Consider the following 13,789-nt stretch of genomic DNA (forward strand, 5'->3'; position numbering starts at 1 on the left):
ATTAGCTATCTTTTTACAACAGAAGTGACGTGATTTAACGCGAAGTTACTACATGTATATTTCTCTGAACCATTGGCAAATCTACAATTGGTTTTTGATGTCAAGATGTAAGAATCTTTTTTGAAAATTAACTGAAATTTGAAAATGAAAATAAAAATATAACTACCACCATACTGCAAAATGATTTAATATTTACTACTAGTATATATAAACTCATCAAACATATAGAAGATACATGTGAAGTGCAACATCTCAATTGAAAATAAAAAATGGCTGATCAGAGGAGTGCTATTCCAAGCCTACTAACCTGATTTGTTTGTCGGTTTATATTCAGTTAAGGTTGAAAAACATTTAAATAAAATATTTCTGAAATCCAATGACGACCAATAGTCATTTTCTTGGTCATAAAAATCAGAATCATGAATTACCTATGGGTGCCTTGTTGTTAAGCCATTTGGAATAAAATGAAGATCGTAAATACATGAATTATAGTAGGTGTCATACATCATATTAGCAAAGTGTTTACAAAGTAATCGTATGTTGTTAGTATGTTGTAATTCATGATGGGGACCGCAAATTCTATAGTGTCAATTTCAATTTATCTACCATATAACACTATCAGAGCAGTTTTTGTTCCAGGAGCAAAAATGAAGTCCGTATAGTGTTCCTATGCACGAACGTAACGTACGAAAAGCGATGTGTAGAAAAGGAACACTAGGAAGGGGCAGTGTGTATGTTATTGTTGATAAATGGGAAGTTGACATTGGAATTTGGAAATATTCATTGTAATAATTCTAGATTGAAGTCGTCAATCGGTCTCAAAATTTAGAAAAAATCAAGGAATGGTACCGACTTTCTTGTTTCGATATTATTCACTTTGATACTACCGAAACAAGAGCATCGGCTTTATCGGAAACCACTTGGATTAACAATTCAGATTGTTTTAGAGCATACATGTCGATTTTTTTTGGAATGTTAAGTACCCTCACCACATATAATGTGTCATGCCCAATTTAGGAAACCTTGTCAGAGTAACTTACTGAACGCTTGTGGCAATATTTAATTCGACTAATCAGCAAATTATAACTGGCCATGAGCTACACCTCAGGTTTTACTAATCGAGCAAGAGCTGCTGATTATTCCAGAACACATAATTTCTACCCTTTCGTTTTTTTAAATGGTCCGTGTTTATATTGCGGCTTGTTTCTGTGATATTTTATCTATAATGTCTTATCTAATATATGCCTTCAAATATAAAGACAAATCTACATATTATCATCAACTGTGTGACGCCGTTTTACCGGTCATGACAACGGATACTAGCAGGATATTAACCATATCTTTTATTTTTATATCAAAACGCTTGTGTGTACACTATTTGTATGTATAATCCCCTATTGTTGCTTGATATGACATATGAAAATGACATATTATTATTGAATCTGAAATGTTAACCTATAATTTCTTTTTTCACTATAAGACCATGTACATAAAATTAAACAAAAGCAGAGAGTAAACACATAGGAAACGATAACTGGATAGTCAAACATGTGACCAATGCATGTAGTAACTTTACAGAACATGTTAATATGAAATTGCGAAAATAGCAGAAAGGAAAACTAACATCTGCAAAAACCACAAAGACATTCGCAGCTCGTTTCCCATGGCCTTCTGTGCCGCCGTTGCATGATACTGCACTACTGGTATAACGCCGTAGGTCGCTATGGAACACTGGTTGTTATTGTTTCTAGACATTTTTATGTAGCCTTTATCTCCCCATCTGTTTCCCCAGCTGAAATAATATAATAATGGCTTATTAGTTCTTCAAGTTAAATTGGTATTAAAAAAAGTAAAATAACAAAAATACCGAATTCCAAGGAAAATTTAAAACGGAAAGTCCTTTAACAAATGGCAAAATCAAAAGCTCAAACACATCAAACGAATGGAAAATTAAACAACTGCCATACTCCTGACTTGTGCATTACACTGAAATTATTTAGCAAAACGCTTCTGGCATTACCAACCCTAACATACGAATGTAATAAATTATTCGTAAATGCAAAATGCATACATTTTTAAACAACTTCATTTCAACTATTTCCGTCATAAAGACATTATACTGTATAACAATACTAATTGATGACAATAAGCAATGTTCTACCTGTTTTTTACTAGCCAATAATCATTTCCACCATATGTATCATATCCAACTACCAGTACACAATGACTTACTCTTTTTCCATAACAGTTTGGTTCGTTGAAAACACCTTTGTCCAAAACAAACATATATATTACTTGTTGATTTATTACAAAAACAAATATTAATTTATGAAGAATGAAAAAAAAATCTATATATATTATCACTAAAATATCTGCTACTTAGCCGGAATGAGTCTATCCTGCTTTTAAAATTATCTACTTGCATATATGTATTTTCCAAATCTTTTGCTGTTTTTTTTATTCAGTCACTTTTCATGAGATGCATTAGCATAGTTATTTTACTGCACGGTCTCGTATTGGAAAAGTTAGGGTGGAAAGATGTTTTATGTAATTTATTAAGATTATAAATAACGAGATATTCGAAATACGTTAGAAAAGTTTCATAAATAACGTAATCACAAAGAACATTACATAACGGCAACAGTAGTATACCGCTGCTCAATAGTTATTATTCGATTAAGCAAAACAAATCCGGGTAACAAACTTAAACCGAGGGAAACACCTCAACTATAAGAGGAAAACAACGGAACAACAGAAAAATTGAACTACAACAAAAACAAACGCCAACATACATAGAAACGGACTGTCTGATAACAAATGCCATATTCCTGACTTGGTACAGGACATGTTAAGAAAAAATGGTGGGTTGAACCTGGTTTTATGGCTAGCCAAACCTCCTGCCTATATGGCAATGTTTAAAATACCGCTAAAATGACAACACTACGTGACAGGAATACAGTACAAACAAACGCAAGAACATTCAGCACAGAGAAGTACATACATGAATTATATAATAGTACATTACAACATGTAAACCTCAGAATAACGACCAAATGAATTTACGACAGCATACCAGGACACCACAAGAGAATATAAACTGCGCGTAACATGAATGGGTCAACGTCACAAAAAGTGACGTATTTTTTGTGACGTTTATATTATCACATGTAAATTTCTAAAATTAAAATAATTTGTTTTATTTATAGACACGTACAAGAATATTAAATTGGGATTGAGTTGTAATGATGTTATTTTATGTATTTTTTAACCATGACAAAAATATTAAAATGGAATTGTGTTTGTAATAGTGTTATTATTTGTATTTTCTAACCATATCGGTTATTCTTCTAAATCAAAACTGTGTATAAATAAAACAATCCTGTGCATATATTTGCTTTAAACTTAAAATCATATAAATGAAGTAGCTGATATTTTATCTTAACTTTAAAATACATATAGAAAATAAAAATAAAATAAAATTACTGTAAGATAAAGCAAGATCATGTAGAGACCAAACAGTAAACACACATGAAAACAAACGTTTAAAACAAAAACCCTGTAGACGAACCACGACGTAACTCGACTATACTGACAAAAAAGACATATGTGAAATGTACCGAAAATTTAGAATTCAAACCACAAACTAAATAAACAGACCACAATTCAGCACAAAATGACCCACTGGACCCACACGTATAAGAAAGTAACAATAAAATACTCGAAAGCGGGATATATAAATACCGAGACACGTCTTATAGCAATGCGAATTCACACTTGGCAAAACATATTCTAGAATAGGTCACGTTCGGTACTAAGCAGACCAGACGACGTAGATGGTAAACCACAATCTAAGACGTGGTAAAAATGTCGTTAGTTAGTTTACAGACACATCACTATATCATTGAACCACGTTTTTATGCTGTCTGCTACAGATTATTACTGTTATATCGCCTGATAATATCAACAAGACACCAACTGATTATTTCAGGTATTCTTTCATCACATACATACACACCTTGAAACTACTTTCGTACCATAGTGGCACGACAGTATCTTGATTGTTACAGTGTCTAATTTTCTTAATTCATGAAGCATATTTAAACTTGGTTAATCATCTGAACTTTTCAGTACATTAATCTCAAGTAAACATATGTGTTGTCATGTTTCTGGCTTTACAATATGATACCTTATTTGAATTTATACTTATGTCATTACTATACGAGTATGTGTAGTCTCTCGACGACAAACCCTTTCTGTCTTCTGTAAGAAGTCATTCAATTTCACTAATTTAACGCCCTTTGTAGTCTCCTTTCTACTTGTGATGTTTGAAGACATCTACTTGATAGTTTCCTAAGTGTAATGTGCTTCTTTGTCAAATACTTGCATTGTATAAACCTGATATTGCGATATTGACCAAACTAGTCAAGAGACTAACTGAAATTGTTTTAAAGAGAAAATGAAGTCGGTGACCCCATGTTTTTTTATCTGATTTTGTTCTAAAACTCAAGAAAATACCTAGACATAGAATTTGAAGAACGGAATAGATCGGTGATATGTAAAGAACGGCTATTGGTTTAAGATCATCTTATATAAGATAAAAAGGAAATGTAGGGTATAGTTATATCTCTTCGTGTGCTTTTTATCAATAAGATATTTGAAAATTTTGTCCCCGAGGACATCATCCTCCCAGTAGCCTTACACGCATGAATTTACAAAGATCAAATAGAATACTGGCTCGGACGTCGCCCAGTTTAAAAAGGTCCGAAACAGACGTCACCATGGACACGCTGTCGTCTGATATTACAGGTGGCTCCTCTACACTGCACATGACAATAATCTACGTACACAGCCGTGTTCAGTTCTTCTACAAGACATTTTGGATTTTGATGACTCTGAACAACACTGTCTCATTTCAAAATGTGAAGCCACAGGCTGCAAAAGCTGTGGAATTTTAATAACAGATGCTCAATTTACTAGCAATTTAACTAAAAAGTCTTATTTTGCTAGAAGTTACGATGATCTGAATTGTAAATCATCAAATGTCTTCTACGTATTAGAGTGTGACCTTTGTGGATTAGTATACGTCGGTGAAACGAAAGAAAGGCTAAATAAACGTATGTGAGGTCATAGATCAGACATCAACAGTGCTAACGACATTGCTTACCAGCATTTTAAATAGCCTGATCATTCAATCGTTTTCGTAGTTCGCATCATCGAAAAAAATATACCACCGACTAACAATCCTCATCTTGAACACCTCTCCGTATACAGAAAGAAGACTACTGGATTCGACAATTGGAAACTGCGACACCATATGGTTACAATGACAAAATTGATGGTATAGGTATTATATGTAGTGCTTCCTGTAGCTCGGTATATCTAGTGCTTCCTGTAGCTTGGTGAATATGATGAACATTTTCAACTCTACTCCTCGACGTAGACGCAGTCATGGTCATCGTCATTATACATCACCTACTCTCCATAATGTCTCTATTAATGACCTGCTGCCATTTATACAAAAGCCGTTAGGTATTCAACACATTCGTACGAAGCTTTATTCGTTATCCCTTTCAAAACTTCATTCTCTGTACAACTTATGGTGGGAAACCACTGTCACAAACCCTCTTTCAAACCAATACAAACTTACAGCTATAATTTCGGATATTGCAAGTTACTGACTTTTAAAACCTGTTCGCATTGGAAAGATGAATAAGAGAAAAGATCCTTTCTTAAACTTTCTCCTTTGCCAACAAATGTCTCGATGCCATCAACTTGGGCAAGATCCCTCATCATAAATTAGTTCACTCGAAAATACCTCCCTATTTTAAAGATCATTCTGTACCTATCATTTCTTGTACCTATACCAAACCAATTGCGACTAAACTTTTCAATTACAAACACGTGTTGCAGGATTTCAATATTGACGACTTCAAGTCTAAACCTCCTGATTGTATCTGTGCTAGTTCCCTATTCATATATAATCCGGCTGTCCACGTTATTACTGGTGACCTAAATATTGTCAATAACACTACTCTGCGAAATGTGTTATCCAAAGGCCCGAAATATCGTGCGCCTAAATCCATTAATTAATTGGAAACACAGCTTCAAAATACTGATGGATTCAGTCGAGGATTGTGTCAGGCAATCGGCTAAACGTGAGAAAGAAGACGTAGATACTCTTTCGGAATGGATTAAAGCTGTGAGGTCGTTAATACAAATCAGAATTAAGAAACTGAATGGGTCTATTATACCCATGCTACCTCAATCTTTAAAGACCCAAATGTTGCTAAACATTTGTCCTACCTCCATGACAAATATGTTGCTGTACCCGCAGATAAAGCCCCAAACAACATCGTTTTTGTGTGTAAATCACATTACATAAACTGCTTGATAAATGCATAAGGTATTGACAATTTACTTGGAAACTCAACATATACCACCACGACACATACTAAAGAGGAAATCAAGGATAATCATAGGTATGTTCTATGTTCCTTTGGAATTTCAACCAACGATGAAGAACTGGATCTTCCATCGCTGTATTGGTTCCCAAACTACGTAAATGTCCTTACAAACAACGGTTTATTGCTTGGTCTTCCAAGTGCTCCACTTAACCTCTTTCTAAATTATTAACATCAACTTTTCAACTTCAAAGTTATTGTGAAACTACCTATTCTAGAGGTGGAGTGAATCAGATGTGGATACTAAAAATTCCTAAGATCTTTTAGAGTACATACAATCTAAGACTCTTACATCTTGCAATAATATTAAAACATTTGGTATTTGTATACTTTACACAAGCAATCCCCATTCTAAACTAAAAGACAAATTGAGAGAGTTGGTAAAAGAATTACCAACGTAGATACAAGTATCTTGTCTTAGGGAGGGATAAATCCTACTTTGTAAAAAATCACTCTGATTTTAACAAAAAATTCTCTGAAACTGACATTATCAAGATGTTTGATTCCTTGATTGACATCATATTTGTTACTTTTGGAAGATGTGTTTTTCAACAAACAATCGGCATTCCCATGGAAACCAACTGTGCCCCTCTTCTTGCCGACTCGTTCCTGTATTCATATGAGACTGACATCATACAGGAACTTCTTAGGAAGAAAGAAAAGAATTTAGCAGTATCCTTTACCTTTACTTTCCGCTACATAGATAATGTTCCCTCACTAAATAAATCAAAATTTGGTGACTATGTTGAACGCATCTATCCCATCGAACTTGGGATAAAAGATACAACAGATATAATTAAGTCTGCCTCATATCTTGACTTACATCTAGAAATGAGGGTGGGTTAAAAAACTAAACTTTGTGCAAAAGAGATGATTTCAGTTTCCTAATTGTGAACTGTCCATTTTTATGTACAACATTCCAGCAGCGCCTGCATATGGAGTATATATCTCCCAGTTGGTACGATACTCCAAGACTTGTATTTCCTATCATAATTTCCTTGATAGAGGGTTGCTGCTCACAAGGAAGCTATTAAACCGAGAGTCCCAAGCGGTGAAGTTGAAATCATTCCTTCGTAAATTTTACGGACGCCATCATGAGTTGGTTGACCGTTATGGAATATCCGTTTCACAGATGATAGCAGATATGATCCTAATGTCGTAACTACAATCCCGTCCCCATTTCCCGAATGAGACCTACCGAAATAGACTTATTACCGGGTTTGAACTAACATGAGCAACACGACGGGTGTCACATGTGGAGCAGGATCTGCTTACGCTTCCGGATCATCTGAGATCACCCTTAATTTGTTTTTGGTGGTGTTCGTGTTGCTCAGTCTTTAGTTTAGTTTTCTATGTTGTGTTTTGTGTACTATTGTTTGTCTGTTGGTCTTTTTCTTTTTTAAGCCATGGCATTGTCAGTTTGTTTTTGACTTATGAGTTTGAATGTCCCTTTGGTATCTTTCGCCTCTCTTTTAACTATGGTGGTGAACAAAAATACCTGTATCAACCCATTAGTATAAAATTTCATCAAAGATACTTGGCTTATAATTATGTACAGCAGACGTTCGTTTCGTCTACATTAGTCTACATCAGTGGCGCTAAAACCTGAAAATTCCGAAAAGTTGTGACATATAAAGCTGAATAATTATACAGATACCTGTTTTGTATTGCTTGAACTTTGTGGTTATTTGAATGCAAACAGAAACTGGACCTTCAGTTGCAACAGTATGTCTGAGATGGTTCTCATCTCCTGTTTTGATTTTTTTATAACCCATGACAATTGTTTCTTCATTATTATTAGAATATACACAGGTTCCATCCTGAATGCAAAGAGAAAACACATAATGATGCTTTTACACTCAATGTAATTTACTTCTACGTTCGTCTATGTAAATTTAACCATTCCATTTATTGAGATAAAAAGACCCACTTGCTTTAAAGAAGTGTTAAAACAATCATATAGTCAGGTGACCTGGACTTTCAGAGTTACTATGACTGTGTCTATATTTATTTTTGCTTTTGCCGAGTCATTCATATCATACAGTAATGAAGTTAAATATTTGCATGGGAAGCACGCGTTCATGCTCTTTTTCTTTATTTAGAGTTCCTGTGATTTCATCAGTTTGTTTCTACCTTGATTTGTATCTTCTGAATGTAAACGTTAGATAAGAACATCGCTGTTGATTCTCTCATTTCAGCGATTTTGCAAATCCTTTATTTCGCTTTAGAAATATCGTTTTATAAACACGTCTAAATGTGATACATATCGCTCATTAAATTCGGTCGGGTTTTTTTTGTTATTTTAGCACATGTGATAGTACGTCCTGACACAATAAGTATACAGTTTGATAAACTAGATGTGTACATATGTAAGAAATATGCAGGTTCAAATGTCTTAAACAAAATGATTAAATTATTTACGAATAAAGCTAATGTAACTATTTACAAAATAAAAATACTCAACCAAACTACATAATGCGACAGGTTTCTTATGATTGTCACCAATGATTCTAATCTATCGAAGTATTTGGAAAACAAAAGAGTAATACAAAAGAATGGAAAATGTTTCCGCAATATTTATTGGTAAAGTATACTGGCACCATTTAAAATTTCAAAAAGTTGGTCAACGGTTCATATTTAGAAATAAGATAATTTGGTCGCCCAACTGATATTTATAACTAATGATTTGTCTCAATTTCAAAAACACTTCTTCGTGTTTTTGACAGTTTCAAGGGTACCATGTTTGACCTACACTAAACAAAAAGTCTTTTATGATTCTTCACAAGTCACGAGGAATCTGGTACATTAGTAGAAGCATTTGCAAGAGAAAGGACACTTTAATTTAAGAGGTGGTTACTTTTTTATGATAGTAAGCGATGCCATATACTCCCCAAAAGAGGATTACTTGCCTTTGTTTGGTAAGGATAAGACCATTCCGTGTCTATACCACCTCCATGTGTTTTTATCAAATCATTGTATGCCTTGTAAGGCCAACCTCCTTTGCACCCAGTGTTGCCTTAATGATAAAAACAAACAAAGCAGATACCAGACTTACATGTAAAGTAAAGTAAATATAAAAGATATAAAATTAGTGAGCCTGTTGAAGATATATTATTACTAATTGTCTGTAGGTACGATATATTTTGCCTGCAGAATTGTTTTTTAGCTATATTTTGCCTCTAATGTTAAACTTTGTTACTGTGTAACCTAACATCAGGTTAATAATATGCTTTGGTTATGTATTGAAACATGATCTTGTCTGTTTCATATTTGAATCATCAACAAGGATGCTACTTTTTCTTGTTGCCAATATCATTTAAAAAAAAATCTTTTTGACTATTTCATTTTTTAATCTGATAAAATAAGCATCTGAATTAATGTGTTTTTGACAGGTAGACCATTTTACGTAATTAAATAACATTCAGTTACTTATACTTACTAGATGAACAATCAACAAGCTGTTGTTCAGATAATGAAATGGGTTTTTTACGTTGTCCTTCGATGGCTCCAACGGCTGAAAATGCCCAGCAAGATCCACATGTCCCCTGTAAACATACACAAATAGGAAAAGCTTAAATTAAAGTAAAACACTTATTGATACTCTATGGTAATAAATGTTTTTTTATAACGTGATAATAATGCATACAAGTAAAACCAAAATTCAGAACTACAAGGTAAATTCAAACAGGGAAAGTTTGACTAAATCAAACGTTATTAACCAACGGAATGAACGAAAAACATCTGTCATTTCCTTGACTTGGTACACGCATTTTCTGAGGGTTAAACCTGGTATTATATCTAACAAAACCTCCACCCTTATGACAGCTTTTAATAGTTCCGGTATATTGACAAAATTGGGCGCGCAACCCAAAACAGACATAATAGGTTAATGTGGCAATAATTGGAACCCAGCAGCCAAAGCGGTGTAAACATATATTAGACACACAACATAATTGACTAAAATATGCAAACATATTATAATAGTAAATTAGTATATGGATTTCAACGCGCGACGTTAGTGGCAAGTTTATTATCGTTTCCGAATCAACTACTTTTTAACATTCTCTTAATTAACCAATTTCAGGTAAAATGACTGGTTTTTTTTGTTACTTTTTGATCAAATAATTAAAGGGATTTACATATAAGTAATTTCATATGTTTTTCTGTTTTATTCTTTAATGGTCGAAAATTATTATTACCACACGTTTCACAACTCTATAAAGGCATTCCATAAGTTACAAAAAATTCTGGAATTGTTCAGCGAGTGTTTTGAGTCATAGCTGTTAGACATTTAGTCAATAATTTGATATTATAAACCCAAATTGTAGCTGAGCTAAATTCAAATAGTAATGGTTTTTGAAGGAAAATAACATATAGGTCAATATGTACAACGATACTGATAAGGGGTAATTATTTACGAATTAGATAATTACTATCTTTTTGACAAATAGTTTGGCCAAACAAATTGCCCTCGTTAGTTTCAAACTTTTTCCCAATAATGCAACATGAAAATCTATTTGCACTGACGAAAGCCATTTGTTGTACCACAGAATAAGTCAATACGATATAATGCGTTTCCCTCAGTTTTAATTTGTAACCCGGATTTGTTTTTATTTCTATCGATTTATGAGTTTCGAACAGCGGTATACTTATGTTGCCTTTATTTACTTCATCTTATTCGAAGATAATGATTTTTTATCAGTATCGTTACTCATATTTTTAGACATAAATACGTATATGTGGTACTAGTGCCAATGAGACAACTATCCATCCAAGTCACAATGTGTAATAAAAAGTAAACAATTATAGGTCAAAGTACGGCATTCATCACGGAGTTCTGGCTCACAGCGAACAGCAAGCTATTAAGGGCTCCAAAAAGACTAGTGTAAAACCATTCTAACAGGACTAGTATAAATGTCAGTATACCACCAGTGTAACGTGATATGCCATCCATCAGAATATTTCAGTCATCAGTATATCTTTCGTCGTTCCACGTATTATCAAAACACTTTTAATGTAGATAGTGCAAAACCGCAAAAGTCTTTTTGCCATGCTGATAATTATGAAAATACAAATGCGACAAAATGCAATGGTCCATTAGGATATGTGCGCACACATCATGAAAGTCGGAAGTAGAATTATAACAAAGTTCGGAACACACCAATATCCAAGAATTGACATCATATACAAAAGAAACAAATGTATATTGCTTCGAATTTATCAATTGCGAAGATATTGGTATCGCAAAAACAGAGGATACGTGAAACAATAGACTGCGTATCCCTACTGTCATGTACATGCCAACAGCTATAAATGGAAATTATTATATTTTACAGTGTTGACCCAAACCATGTTTACACTAATATTTAGTAAACATTATGCTCTTTTATTTCAGGATGTCGTTATCGCTTTTTTGAAATTATTTATTTATTATTTATACATATTAAGGCATTGAGTTTGAGAATGCACTGTAGACGTTTAACATGTATACGAATAATAAAATTAATCTATCAAATTAATGAGCAATGTTTTATCAAAACCGCCAGTATGATTTAGTATTAATTGTACACTAGAAACACTGTATATTTCATGTCACAAATACAACACGTACCTGATTTTTAACTGATGTCACATATCCTGCTTTCATCCAATCTTTTGTTTCTGGGACATTTACCGAATTTGGGCTAACGGTTGTATCAACAAATACAATTGCAGGAATAATAGCCCCAGTCATTTGTTCAATAACCTCATCTATTGTCTGCAAGTCAAACAGTAAAAGTTTCTCTATTATACTAAAATTATTCAATTTTTTATTGGTCTCTTTTTTTTCTTTAATGAAAATTCGTTGATATTGTTTTTTTTTTTTTTTTTTTTTTTTTTTTTTGTGATTTGTTTCCTGAGGCTTTTTTTGTTTAATATGCTTCTGAAAATAACAAGATACTTTGTTTTTAATGTCGGTTTAAGCTATCATTTATTCATAATCATGTACTCCTGAAAACCATTTAGAAATACATGTACGAGGCTACTTTATTATTCCCGAATATTGTTCATACTTAATACTTAAATGTTTCTGCATCTCTCTGTGTTTTATTTTTTAAAAAGGTGTCTCAATCATCGTTAAAGTAATTTAAAATAACTTCTGCAGAAACACACTGCGCCATTTGGATTACTAGGAATTTCTACATAGTTGTTAGAATAAATGTTTGGTGCAAATTGGATGAGTAGTTGCAGTGAAGAAATATGTTTGTGTATTAATTTTACGAAGATTTATGTCAAAGATAGTACTGAGGATTGCAAGATACATTTAAATAGTTGGCATCATTACGATTTGCATTGTAATGATGGACCTGTCAATTCATTCAAAAATATATGAACATGATGAATAAACGGAGAAGTGGAATATATAATTGGATTGAATATTAAATCAGCAGCTCTTGGACTAAAGAACAAAATGGAAGGTGTGAATAAAATATGGTTGCAAACAAAAGACATTTGTCTATACAATATTCGAAGTGTTAAATCAAGTCCCCTTCGATTTTGATATCACCTAATGAGACTTATCACCGAACGTGTACTTGCCACGTGCAACATGATAGGTGCCACATGTGAATGGGATATCTTTACCTTTTCGGGTACCTAATATTATTTTGTCTTTTTAGGGGAAATATGGGGGTGTTGTTCAGTTTTTAATTTTTATATGTAGTGTTTTGTAGACTGTTGTTTGTCTTTTTGTGTTATTAATTTTTTTAATTTTCAATGAATTTATCTTCGACTAATGATTACTTATTATTCAACAGGCAACCACCGAAGAGGTTTCATACTTGGCAACTTGAGAAATGAATGGCAACTTCTGATCTGATTTTTGTCAGAAAAAAAAATGTTTTGCTATAAAATACTTCTTACATTGAATGTTTATATATACACCTTTTAATTATTCTAAACTTTAAGACAGATTGAAACAATTCATCGTAAAACAAAATGCATGTGGTCAATGCAAATACACATGTTATGTATTATGGCGAGACAAATCATACTTCTTAAACAATAAATACTCTGATTCAAGCAAAATGTTCAACACAATTGACATCATTAAGATGCTGGATGTTTTATTGACCCTTTGAAGGACGTATATTAACAGACAGTCTGCATGAGCTTTTCAACACATATGAAAAGAAGCTACCATTACCTCATGTACCTTTTAAATGTACATCCTTTCGCAGAATAATTCAAAGAATATTTTGACTTGATCTGTCCGCTTGAAATTAAAAATAGGAATACCACGGATACAACAAAGTCTGCTTTATGCCTATTTTCATAATTTTGTTGAG

At 33.1% G+C, this 13,789-nt stretch overlaps 1 protein-coding gene across 1 annotated transcript; it reads right to left on the reverse strand.

The window, feature by feature from the left end:
- Nucleotides 1-1,220: 1,220 nt before the first annotated feature.
- LOC127721121 (cathepsin L-like proteinase) lies at nucleotides 1,221-12,195 on the reverse strand. The gene is made up of 5 exons (XM_052227797.1): nucleotides 12,073-12,195; nucleotides 9,901-10,006; nucleotides 2,162-2,267; nucleotides 1,694-1,792; nucleotides 1,221-1,245 (listed from the first exon to the last, which is right to left on the reverse strand). Exons 1-5 carry the CDS (start codon nucleotides 12,193-12,195, stop codon nucleotides 1,221-1,223), a joined length of 459 nt encoding a protein of 152 aa, XP_052083757.1.
- Between the last annotated feature and the right edge of the window lie 1,594 nt (nucleotides 12,196-13,789).

This window comes from Mytilus californianus, unplaced genomic scaffold, assembly GCF_021869535.1.
Source record: "Mytilus californianus isolate M0D057914Y unplaced genomic scaffold, xbMytCali1.0.p SCAF_12, whole genome shotgun sequence".
NCBI classification, from domain to species: Eukaryota; Metazoa; Mollusca; class Bivalvia; order Mytilida; family Mytilidae; genus Mytilus; species Mytilus californianus.